The sequence below is a fragment of the Lucilia sericata genome, unplaced genomic scaffold (assembly GCF_015586225.1).
Source record: "Lucilia sericata isolate MDLA Ls3-8-SP2 unplaced genomic scaffold, ASM1558622v1 Contig000175F_arrow, whole genome shotgun sequence".
NCBI lineage: Eukaryota > Metazoa > Arthropoda > Insecta > Diptera > Calliphoridae > Lucilia > Lucilia sericata.
In genome coordinates, this window is record NW_023994203.1 from 475,132 (window position 1) to 488,736 (window position 13,605).

Here is a 13,605-nt window from a genome sequence, read left to right on the forward strand (position 1 = left end):
TTTTAACCTGTGGCATTTTCTTAAAAAAACACAAACAAACAACGACAATGAAACGATGAAATATACTCAAGTTAACAAGTCGCAAACAAACACTCATATAAACAGAGGTAGAAACTTTGATTACTCATACGCTTTCATACAATTACTTCCTGTATTCATACCCTCCACCAATAACTCCATTTATAACCTTATACACATACATATGTACAAACGTATCTTTTACATATTTGTATGTGTGGTGTATGTTCTTTAACAAACAAAAAGCCAAAGGATCCTTTTATCATCAAAACAACAACAGCCAACAACATCGACAAGGAAAACGAAATAGCAGAAACATTTTTAACACACGTGAGTGTCGCTACATCACGTGTTTTACACTCATAAATAATACGTCAAGTTATGAGCATTTAACATATTTTGCGTTGCATGAAAGCATTGATGCGTTGTCAAACTGCTACTTTACGGTACATACGAGTATTGTTAATACACATACACTTACAAACGCCCATATAAGCACATGTACACTCACGACACAATTGAAGTCCCTTAGTCAGCGAGTGAGTGGCACAAGTAAATTTTTGCAACAAAGTGCATTGTTATGATGATGTCGAAGTCGATGGTTCCCCCCTATTTGACTGGGCGGTTGGGCGTTTGTTGACATTTTATAGTTGTTTTTACTCGTTGTATCAAACGAAAGAAATTATGTACATTATGTATGTATACACACACACACTTAAATACAAAAAGGAGGTTCTGTGAACACGCTTGTTTACAACACACTCCTTGCCTGTATGTTTTTTTATGAAAGCAGCCTTTAAAGTACATGTAATATACATTAACAAATACATACATTAAATTTTAAATGACATTTTCGATATTTTTTAGACAGCACTAAAGAATACTAGAATGAACCAACAACGGGATATATTGATTTTTATACCCTTGAACTTTTTGAGAAGGATATATACCCAGCAAACTTACATAACCACTTACTTTTCAATAATATATAATTCTGCATAACTTTTAAGTACTCTTATAATCAGATACGTTTACTCAACAGCTTACTTTTCAGTGACTACTACATACCGTCTGCATTACTTAGAATGAGTCTAGTAAGTACATACTTACTTTTCAGTCTTGACATATTTTTTTCGAACTTTTTTTTTAAACAAACTTTTTAATGTAAGTTTTTGCTGTGTTTTTAACACACACAGTATGAAAATATCGTCTCTGTGTTTAAACCATTATTGGACGCACTATAAAATAACTAAGCAATGGTGTTATGAATAAAAAAGCGCACTAAGGAACAAGAAGCCCAGGTTCGTATTCTGTGTGAGCAAATTTTTGTATTTAAAACAAAACAACTTACATTATATATTATTTGTAAGTCATTACTTGACTCCTTTTAAGTAATGCAGATGGTATGAAGTAGTCATTGAAGAGTAAGTTGTCGAGTAAGCGTAAATCGTTACCATCTTTTTGTTGAATATATAGACATATCCGTCCATCTCTTAATAAGGTTAGTTTAAAATTTGTCTACACAGTCATGAATATAGACATAAATAAAGATGTATGTTATTAAATATGATTTCCCTATAATTAAATAGGGAATCCATAGGAATATAAATATCTTTCCACACTACCCTCGTATATTAAATAAACCAATGATTGTCTTTTTGCTGAAACCAATCATTTGGAAAGAGTATTGTTTGTGTTGTGTTTTTAGCATGTCGTTAGGTCATAAGCTTTGTATACAAATATCTAGACGATAAAAAATACCATAAATATGAATTTGATATCAACAGGACTTATGCATACAGTTTTTGTGCATTTCTTTTATGTATTCTTTTTTGTAGAAATTTTTAAATAGGACCCAGCAAAAACTAGGTAATGGCTTATAATTGTAATTACTTACCTTATAACATACTTTTCAATGACTACTACTTATCGACTGGAACACACAGAAGTAGTCTAATAAGATCTTACTAATAATGTGTTATATAAATGCTTTCTAATTCATTAGTCATCTTGCCAAGGAAGATATAGAAGCTGTTTTCAAGCTATTTCCAACGACTACTTTCTGTAATTACTTGTACTTGACTCCAATGACATGACAGTGTCCAAATATTGACTTAAAATGCTATTGTGTAAGTAAATTTTAGCATTTTAACCCCTTACATGGTAATCAAAGCGATATATTCTGAGTACTAAAGGCTAAACTTTTTATACCCTCCATCAAAAAGAATGAGGGGTTTTGTCATTCCGTTTGTAATACAGCGAAATATTCGTCTAAAACCCATAAAAGTATATATATTTTTGGTCCTTATTAGATTCTAAGACGATCTAGCCATGTCCGTCCGTCTGTCTGTTGAAAACACGATAGAGTTCAAATGGAAATAGCTAGCGAGCTGAAAATTTGCACAGATACTTTTAGTTGATGCAGTTTGTTTGTAAAATGGGCAATATCGGCCCACGATTTCTCATAGCCCCCTTTTTCTTTACGAAACATAATGAATGTACAAAAGCTTAAAAAATCGGTATATAATTGACCCTTAACGATCATCTGTAGCTTAAAAGTTCTTCCAAATTACGGTAGTTTTCTTTAATTACTTTAAACCTCATTACTGAATTAAGGATACGAGTACTTCGACATTCGATATTGTATAAACCGACGAGGATAGCCCCATAATTGATTCTACCCTCCATATAACCAAGGTTATAAATATTGGATCCCTCTTCCAAATATTTCCCTGATGTTCATATTAACATCGACATATCAACATAGGTCTAATAAATGAGAAAATTGCTTCGATAATATCAAAGTTTATCAATAAGGATGATTTGATGGTGGGTATATAAGATTCGGCATGGCCGAATATAACACTTTTACTTGTTATAATTTGTCTAAGTTTTGAACAGCTCTATCTAACAGTGATTAACTTATTATTAATTCCAACGGATTTTATTCAGTTACCCCTTTTTATATTTATAACTTTATAACATTATAACTTGCACCATTTGTAACACATAGAAACATTCGATCTACAGTCACATTAAGGTATAATTTTCTGAATCGATAAAAATGTTAAGTTTCCCCGTATAACCTGTTTACAGCATATTTTCACTAAGATCTAACTTTACAAAATAATAACACAATCAAAGTTTTGAAAAAATTAACAAACATGTTTTAATCTTTATTATGTTAAATTTTTTATGTAAAAATTTATAAGAATAAAAAAAATATATAAATGATATAGTAAATTTTGGCATATTTTATGTAAATTATTTTTTATATAAAGTATTAAATTAATTGTGCATAAAAGAGGAAAGAAAATTATGAAGGTAGAAAGTCATGAAAATAAAAAAACAATTTTTAAACTTTTACAAACTACTAACAATAAAATAATGGGGAAAATAAAAGGCATATAATATAATTATTTATGTTATATAAAAATTATTATTTTTTAACAATAAACAAAAGTATAATAGAATATATGTATATAAAAAAAAAAACATAAATAAATTGTTCATGCAAGTGTTTATAGTTGAATTTGAGTTGTTGAGTTGATTGAATTGAAGGTTGTTCAGATGGTTGGTTTGGTTTCGTTATATTTTCATGATGTTTTATTAAATTTTGTTGTTCTTTCCTTCGCAGGCAAGAAAGACATTTGTTTGTGACAAACAAAACGTTGACAATATTGGATTTATTTTTTTATATTTTATTATATGTATGTATGTATGTATGTATGTATATATTTTTGGTAGCTTCTTTTACATTTTAAACATCATTGTCCTCGATACGTTCATTGTCTTTATAAACTTGCTTACGTACATCCTCATAGGAAGGTATACCCTGGGTTATATCATAAAATGATGATAAAGAGAAAATTTTCGAAAATTATATTAAAATGAAATTGTACTTTTTAGAGAGCAGACAAAGTATTTAGTTATTATAATAATGTATTTTTTTTTCTAAATATAATGGCATGCAATATTTATGAAATGTATTTTTATTTTAGGTATGCAACTTTTTAATGGCTAAAGAAAATTTAGTAAAAATATTTTAAGCAATTTTTTTTTTTTTTTTTTAATCTTATAAGCTTAAAACTGTAAAGTTTTGTACTTTAAGCATGCTTGTTAATAAATTGTTAAATACAAAAAATTAGTTTGAAAATAAAGTATTTTTTTATAAAATGTTTATGTACTTACCTGAATCTGAGCATGATTTTGATTTATTGTTTGAAAATATGCATAATTATGTCAAAAAATATATTTTAAAAATTAATAGCTGGAGAAATTTATATATTCAGTTACTAGCTTTAAAATATTTTTCAAACTAATTCTTAATTAGTAAAACAATACATAAAGTGATTTCGTCGCTTTGTTCGATTACTCCTCTGCTACAAGCAATATAAGTTTTATTGAAATTCGATTACCTTATCGTGATACAGTTTTAAGTTTCAAGGAATTTCTGAACTATCGAATTAAACATTTTAAAAATTAAAATTTTGGAAAATTTAAGAAGTTTGTCTTAAATAACAAAACATTCAATTTTTAAAAGAATTTAACTATCTGGAGATTTATTTAGCAGTTTCTAAAAAATTTTAACATAACTTCGAATTTCTAAACATAGTGTTGAGCTGTCATCAAGCTATTTCGGCTATACGTGAACTTTATCAATATTCAATTACAAATTTTTAAAACTTTCTAACAAACTAACAGACCAAATTAAATAAAAGTGTATGAAATACAAAAAAAAATGTTTTATTAATAAAACTGCAACTAATTAAAATACAAATTAATACCACTAATTAGTTTACTAATATGGTTATGAACAAATATTTATTTATAATATTAGTCACAGATAAACACAAAAAAATTAACAAAAAAAAATACAATGGAAAATGAATTAAATTAATTAATGAAATTAATACTACATTACATATTTAGAATAGAGATAGAGAAATATTTTTAACAAACAAAAACACAAATTAAACACATATTAAAAACAACAAATATAAATGAAAAGAGCTACTAAAATAGATACATAGAATTAGCTAAGAATTTTTTACTAACCTGCCAGTAACCTTCTTCCCAAGAGGGGAACATGCGTTTGAAAACGCGAGGTTCGTGATCTTGTGAAATGCGAATAACACTGACAGTGTCAATGGTGCGATCAGTGGGTTCGGATTTAATGTATTTCTAAAAAAAATAAATTTAAATTATTTGTGGAATTATCAAATTATTTTAGAAAAACCTACCTTAGCCATATCCAAAATTTTGCCATTTTCATCAGCGGTGGCTCCGGAACCAACCCACATATAAATTTCATCACCAGCATCCATAAGCATAACATCATCTATATCCAAATCAGCTTGTTCAAAGTGATTGACCTCTTCAACCTTAATGCGATTGCCCACCAAACGGCAGTGGAAGAGACGTGGTTCCAAGAGAGGAGCACCCTTTTCGGACATACTGCGATCATAGATACCTTCACCATTCAAATCTTCCCAGAAATCATCGGGTTCGGCACCCTCCTCAATAATTTCAGCCTCAACATCGGGCCAATATTGACCGAAACGTTCTAATCCCATGCTCTTTTCAAATTCAGAAGCGCCCTGTTAACAAAAAACCAAAAAATAAATAAGTTTACATACTTTTCCCATTTCTAGCAGAGGTTCGTACCAAACCAATCCAAATGTAAACCTTGTTATCACGGTTTGTTACCAAAGCGAATACATCAGACGAAGACAATGATGAGGAATCAGCCTTAACCTCATAAGCATGCACATTAGAGGCATCAGTACCACGAATATGGAACAATTGAGGTTCAGTGGGAGTAGAAGTGTATAAAGTCATTAATTTACCCTTGAACATTTTAAGGAAATGTCTAGGTTCATAATTCTGGACAGTGCGAATCAAAATAGCATTTTGTTCCATAGCCAAAGACATGGCATCCTCAAAAGCACGTTCACGGGCATCATCGCTTGCCTTAACACCCTCCCAGACATAAATCAAAGAACCGGTATCACCATGTTTCGATTCGAATTTATAGGTAATGACATAAGCCGAGTAGCCCAATAAGGGCATATTTTCATCAAATACCAAAGTATTACGTGTTACTTCATTACTGCCAGAGCTAGTATAATATTGAGTGATTTCCTCAATGGTATTTTCTCCATTGTCGGGCATAAAACCAATAGCACGGCCACCACGTTCTTTAAGGTTCTTCAAAACGGCATCGACATCATCAATTTCGAACTCAGAGTCATCGGTATCATAACCCAAAGCCGAACGTACAAGACGAGTATGTGACATGCCAGCATCGCGCCAAGTGGCAAAGTATTGCTTGAAGGGAGCCGATTCGGCACTCTCGACAATGCGATGGATTTGCGTCCAGGCGGGATATTTCTTAGTACGCAAGAACTCTTGAGCTTTAGACATAGAATCGGCCTTTTCTTTGGGTGTAGAACCACGACCCACCCAAACATAAATACCAGAACCGGTATCCAAAATGAAACAATCGCGGGTATCCAACATTTCTTGGCGTAAAGGTTTCTGGGCAATGGCTTCAATTTTAAGTTTGCCAGAACTATCGGTAACCTTGTACAAAGTAACCGAATTAGCATCAGCAGTTTCAAAGGCAGCATCCTCTTCAGCAGCAGATTCTTCGGGTACTTGACTGGGTGAACCAGAGCCCAAGACATTGAAGAAGTTTTGTTTATCGATATCGGTGCTGAATTCATCTGTTTATTGTTACGTAAGAAATAAATTAAATGAAAAGATAAATAAACAAGCAGAAAAGTGTATTCGAACTGGGCTAACCATATGACACCCAACACCAATTGTTAGTATATATTCTAATTAAGACATATTATAAAATACTGATTTTTCTACAAATCGCTTTGTATGGGAGTTTGGTTGAAATACGCCCCGATTCCCATAAATAGGAGGGATTTAAGTCTATAATAAAGTTATTAATGCTGAATTTTATCGTTATATTAATGTTTATAAGTCAATTATGGACGATCAAATTAATTTCTGATAGGAACTTTGTATGGGGGCTAAGGTCAAATGAGGCCCGATTATTACAAAAATCTTCTGGAGAATTTAGGCTTATATAAAACTAAGTTGTGCTGATTTTTGTATATATAACATTTAACATAGTTATGAGCTCCAAAGAATCTCAGTACAGAGAGTTATATGGGGCCTAGATAAATAATGGACCGATTTCAACCATTTTCGAAAGGCTTCATTCAATCTTGTGTTTAAAGAATAGTCTGGAAAATTACGAACTGCAGTATAATGGGCAGATGGACGGACATCTCTAAGTCGACTCAGAAAATGATTCTGAGCCTATTAGTATACTTTAAGGTGTAGAACCAATATTTCTATGCGTTACATACAGCATTACAAACCCAATATACCCACCCCACTAAAGTCGTGTAGGGTATTAATAATAGGACATGTTAAATATTTACTCTTTTTTTTTTTTTTTTGTTTAACTTTGTTCCACTCTCAACTTACCAATTATTTGCACTCTAGCTCTGCCATTATGATCTTGATCTCTGATTTGATTTGCTGCACTGATGGCTTTTAATTTTTCCACACGTTTTGCTTGGGCACCCACATAAACGTAAATCTCATTACCAGCATCCAATATGAAACAATCACCCTTGTTCATCGATGATACCGACAAGTTAACTTGGCGTACACGTACATTACGTTTACCCTTTACTTGGAAGAGACGTTTTTCGCCCTGGGCATTGGTTTCGACATGTTTAAAGCCAGTACCCACACCACCCTGCTCATAACGTACACCTGTAGTTGGAGAACGGAAAAGAGATAGTGTATGTGTGTATATATGATTATTATTTGACTGTGACTGTTTAAGAAACATGTGCGTGTGTGTTAATGATAATAAATGACAAGCTTCGTATACAAGTGAGATTTTTAATATTATTTGCGAAAACATTTTTAAAAAGGATTTTAATAACTTAATTACTACACGAACGTGTCTTATATGATTCGTAAGTTTATCATCACGTACAAAGAGATGTGTGAACTTATACTAAGGCTGTATTAAGGTAGTGTTGATTATCAAATAAAACTGTTTAAAATATTAAATTTCGATCCAAAGGATAATTTGTACACTTCTAAACTTCTTTGCTGTAGAATTCGTATGAAACTTGTCGATTTTTTTAACATTTCTTACTCTTGTCCAAATAATAATTTTAATTAATTTTAATAAACTCAACTTTTTTTAAATCCACATAGAATTTACACATTCTACACTTTCTTTTAAATTGTACTTATAAATTTATAAATTAGTTGCAATTCCCATTTAAGAAAAAAATACACATTAGAGTGGTTCCCAAAAAAAACATATTGGATTTTTAAAACAAAATTTACTGTTTAATATGTTATAAAATGTTAATTAAAAACATTTTCGTTGTAATTTTAAGTAATGGCATTTACTTCATATAGTTTATTTTTTCCTCCCAGTCCTCCTAATCATCAAGATAAACCATTAAAAATACCAGAAAATAACTTGGAAAAGTACAACCATTAACCACAATAACTCCTTAAAAACAAACTTAGTCAAACATATTTTACTTCAAGCTCAACGACTTACAGTGGAAAGAAACCCCCATTAAAAAACACATACAAAACTAATAACCGAAAAAAGTTAAGAATATAGTTACAACCTTATTACCCCCCCGAAAAGAATGGAAAAGTTTTAAATTTTTACCACTATAATATTAAGAATAACAACAAGAGTTGCCATGTTATAGCAACAAAAACAACAAATAAGCAACCACAGGTGTATATTTCAAAAAAGTAAAGAAAACTCCCATGTATATATATTCTAAAATTGTTTTCTTTACTCCTCTACTAAGGATCAAAAGAGTGCTAACAAATAAGTAACCATAATGCAAACACTAACTGGAATCGTGTCAGTTGCCGTGGCAGCTGCATAAATGAAAATAGTTTTATGTAACTTCTTACCATTTTTAAAGTAGCTTAAAAACAATTGCGATTCATGATCCTGAACTTCGCGATGTTGTACTGGACCGCCATTAAGTAGGTCATCAAGTTGTACGGTTAAAATGGCGGCAGCACCAGCTTCATCAACGGATGTTTCTGAGCCCAACCAAAAGTGTACATCCCAAGAGAGTTTTTTGTCTTTACCTTCGATAGTCTAAAAATTGGGGGAAAAAAAAACAAAAAGAAATTAAAATACTTGATATAAAACAATGAATAAGTATTTTTTGTATACAAAACTTAAATATAACTGTATCTACATACATATGCTTGAATATTTGAATGTATGTACGTACATACAGTACAATGAAAATTACGTGAAAATAAAGAGGTTTTTACTCATACTACATTAGTTTCGGTATGTTGTATTGTTATTTTTTTTTTCTTTTTTTTTGAAAAAAAAAAAAATTTGCAAAACAAACATAATATCGAATGGGATACTGGGATTTATAACAAATTGTGTATCTATTTTATACACTCTACAAAAATAGTCTTGATTCAGAAAGTATTCGACAAATTTTTACTATTTCTCTAAAAATGGAATTATAGAAAATATTCCAAAATTTCGAAATACATATAGGCAATTTCATGTCAAGTGACCCAACTCAAAAAATCGATTTTGATGAAACTTGCACCAAGATTAGTACTAGTGGATAGTAGGCCAGAGACAAATGTTCAGCTCTATCGAGCAAGAACTGCCGGAGTTAGAGGTCAAAGTTGGACATTTTGGTCATACAGGGTTTTATTCAAATGAGTGTAACTTTTCACCTATTGGTCCTAGCAAAAATTTTTAAAATAGCTATTTCTTCATTGTTTCCAAAAAAATTTTAATTTTTTTTTTTAAATTTAAAACTAATTTTTTTAAATAATGATTTTTTTTCCAAAAAGCTCCCTTTTTTACTCAAAAATCCCATTATGGGACTATAAAGACCTAAAAGGAAATTGTCTGAGCTTTCTTTTGAGCAAAAAAAGGGAGTTTTTTGAAAAAAATATAAGAAACTATTTTTTGGAAACAATGAAGAAATAGCTATCTGAACTCCTTTGGACAATTATTGTTAGGACCAGGAAAAGTTAAACTCATTTGAATATAACCCTGTATGACCAAAATGTCCAACTTTGACCCCCTCTAACTCCAGTTCTTGACCGATAGAACTGAAAATTTGTGTCTGGCTCACTATTCAATAGTACTAATATTGGTGCAAATTTCATCCAAATCGGAAGACATCGATTTTAAAAGTTGGGTCACTTGAAACGAAATTCCCCATATGTAAAATAATAAAAAAATCATTCATTTGACTTTTTCAAAAAAAAAAATACTTTTTACAGATATTTTCTACAAAAAAAAATATATATAGAGAAATATTTTGAAAATTTATTTTTCTATAGAAATACTTGGAAAATTTCTCTTTCTGTAGAAAAATTTAGAAAATTTCTCTTTCTATAGAAGGATTTCGAAAATCTAAGGAAAAATTTTAAAAACATATCTTTCTGTAGAAAAATTTCGAAAATTTATCGTTCTCTTCTTTTATATCTAAAATTTCTCTTTCTAAAAATATTTCGAAAATCTTTTAAAAAATATCTCTTTCTGTTGATATCAAAGTATTACGTTGATATATTTGGAAAATCTATCGTTCTAAAGAGAAATTTCTCTTTAAATAAAAAAAAATTATAAAAAAATTTTCGAAAAATTGTCATTTTATAAAAAAAAATGTAATTTTGTTTTTTATAAAATTACACTTTCTTTTTATAAAAACAATCGAAAATTTTACTTCTTTAGAAAAATGTTATTAAAAAGTCATATATAGAAACAAATCGAAAATGTATCTTAATACAGAATTCCTCTTTCTAAAAAAACTCTTTCTTACTAAATTTTTAAAAATATTTCTTTCTATTAAACAATTTCGAAAAATTATCCTTCAATTGAAACAATTTGAAGATAAAACATTTTTACGAAAATTTTATAGAAAAAAATGTATGAAAAATGTATCTTTCCTTAGAAGGAGATTTCCCTTTTTATTTAAAAATTTAGTTTTCTATAAAAAAAATTTGAAAATTTCTTAAAAAAAAATCGATAAATTTTTATCTATAGAAAAATTTCGAAATTTATGAAAATTTCCTTTTTTAAGAATTTATGAAAATTTCCTTTTTTAAGAATTTATGAAAATTTCCTTTTTTTAAGAATTTACGAAAATTTTATTAGAACATTTTTAAAAAATTTAGCTTTTACAAAGAATTTTTGAAAACTTCTCTCTAAGGGATTATGTTTGAAAGTTTCTCTTTTTATAGCGAAATTTTTTCTAGTTTTGAAAAGTTTTTAAAAACTTTTTAACTATAAGAAAATTTTAGAAAACTTTTAAATTTATAAAGAATTTTATAGATAAAAAAGTTTTAAAAATTTAAAAAATAAAAACTTTTTATCTATAAGAATATTTTAGAAAACTTTTAAATTTATAAAGAATTTGGAGACTTTTATTGAGACTATTCATAGAATAGAAAATATTTGGAAATTACTCCATAAATACAAAATGGTAATATTATAGAATTACATACATATAAAAAATTGTCGCCACATTTTGCGAACAACATTTTAAAACTTAAAGAATTTCTATGTTTTCTCATCCGTTTTAAAGAATTCTTAATTTTTTTAAATCTTTAAATACTCAACATGTCCTTTCTTTTTCCACTGACACTTAACTCTCATACTTTACTAGGCTGTCAGGAAAATATTACCTTGAAAAAATGTGTAAATAAAAGCAAAGTGTTTCAACAAATAGCACCCAGCATTCCTATATAATTTCTTAAGTAAACATTTTATAAGGTGAAAACTTTACCCTTACTTTTATACTACTTTACTTTCGAAATCTTAACACACAGCAAAGAATAGGGGTAAAGCGTGCATAAAATGAGGCAACATGCCACTACTTATATGCCACACATTTCAATGTTTTTACGATGCTTTTTGTTTCTGCTAAATTGTATGTTAACTGTGTATGTCAGTACATAGTGCTCTTTTTTGCCGCATAATGTTTTGTTGAGCTTTACATTTTAACTTCTCTATGGTGCAATTAACTCAATCTTTAATGAGTTTTCTATATAAAATAAAAATCGTTTCATTCTTTTAGTTTTTTTATACTTTTTGCTACTTTTTTTTTTTTTTTTTTTGCAAAGAAAAACTATTTTTATATACATATGTACATATTCACGTTCATACTATATACATAAATATAAAAATTTATAGGTTTAAAACAACTATACGTTTACTTTCAGTTTAAGTAGCGCAAGTATGTGTTAAATGTTGTGAAACAGTTGTAGAAATAACAGCAAATTCAATTTATTAATGAAAACTTTAATATTTCTAAGTAAAACTTTTCTTAATATAACTTCAAAATCTTTGGAATCAAAATTTTCTCTTAAAATAATGACACAATTTTAAAAAATGTTCTCTTTTATCAACACTTATTGGAACAATTGCTTTAACAAACTTTTATCATCATATTGGAAATATGTATTATTACTTATCGCTACCACTGTACCTAGCAACACAAAACTAAAAACTTATAAGAGAAGAGTTTAAAGTGCATTATGCAAAATTCTACATTATAGTAGAACACAAAAAGCAACGAAAGAAAAAGTTTATAATAATGCAGTTATCTTACTTTTTAGTTCAAATAAATATTTACTTACATTCAAAACAATAAAAGAGTCTCCGGTGAAAAATTTACCATAGTTATTTTTAGGATATGCCACAGGTTCGAAATTCTGAAAATAAAAAATAAAAAAAAAATAGAACAAATGAAAATCAATTCAATTACACAATATTTGCTTACAATTTAAGAAAAACACATAATTAATTACAGAATAATATTAATTCGCATATAAACAAATTTTTTTATGTGGTTACACATTAGAAATTTCTTTTGATTTTAAATACATGTGTTCAACAGATGTTTTCTGAGTACATTTTTCTTCAGTTGCCCAATAAACATTTAAAAACAAAATAACGATTTTATTAAATATCAAAGGTTTAAATGGCTTAGAAATATTTTGACAAAATTTTGTAATATTAGAATTCCCCAAGTTAAAATTATTGTTAAAAATTCCCTTGACTTTCAAAAACTTAAGTAATAAACCATAGTTTTTAAAGTGGCTGTGTTTGTTGGGTTCTCGACTAGACTATTTTTAATATAATTGAGTTCACATGCGTGTACATTAAAAAGATTATAGCAAAGTATGAGCCTATTAAATCAGCCATTTGTGCAAATATATGTATGTATATACAAATAAAAATTTGTCAAATAGAAAAAATTATAAAAATAATTATAAAGATTATAAAAATGTTTGCCTTCCGCAAGCAAAATTTTGACATATAATTTAAGAAAGAAAGAAATAATTTAGACTTTAAATTTACTAAAGTGTATTTTAAAAAATAGAATTTAATAAAATTATATTTTTTAAATTTATTTTTTTTTTAAATTCTTAAATTTGTTTTTAAATTTAATTTTTTTATTTAGTTATACCCTACACAACTATAGTGGTGTAGGGTTTGCACTGATGTTTGTA

General features: G+C 28.6%; 1 protein-coding gene across 2 annotated transcripts in view; it reads right to left on the reverse strand.

The window, feature by feature from the left end:
• Nucleotides 1–3,257: 3,257 nt before the first annotated feature.
• LOC119601590 (gelsolin) overlaps nucleotides 3,258–13,605 on the reverse strand; it is a 46,758-nt gene continuing 36,410 nt past the window's right edge. For both annotated transcript variants that reach the window (XM_037952602.1, XM_037952603.1), the window contains 7 exons: nucleotides 12,730–12,804; nucleotides 9,010–9,202; nucleotides 7,528–7,821; nucleotides 5,686–6,746; nucleotides 5,262–5,618; nucleotides 5,077–5,202; nucleotides 3,258–3,853 (listed from right to left, as the gene is read on the reverse strand). In XM_037952602.1, coding sequence (XP_037808530.1) covers nucleotides 3,779–3,853; nucleotides 5,077–5,202; nucleotides 5,262–5,618; nucleotides 5,686–6,746; nucleotides 7,528–7,821; nucleotides 9,010–9,202; nucleotides 12,730–12,804 — 2,181 coding nt within the window. In that variant the 3' untranslated portion in view covers nucleotides 3,258–3,778. The remainder of the gene's footprint in view (nucleotides 3,854–5,076; nucleotides 5,203–5,261; nucleotides 5,619–5,685; nucleotides 6,747–7,527; nucleotides 7,822–9,009; nucleotides 9,203–12,729; nucleotides 12,805–13,605) is intronic.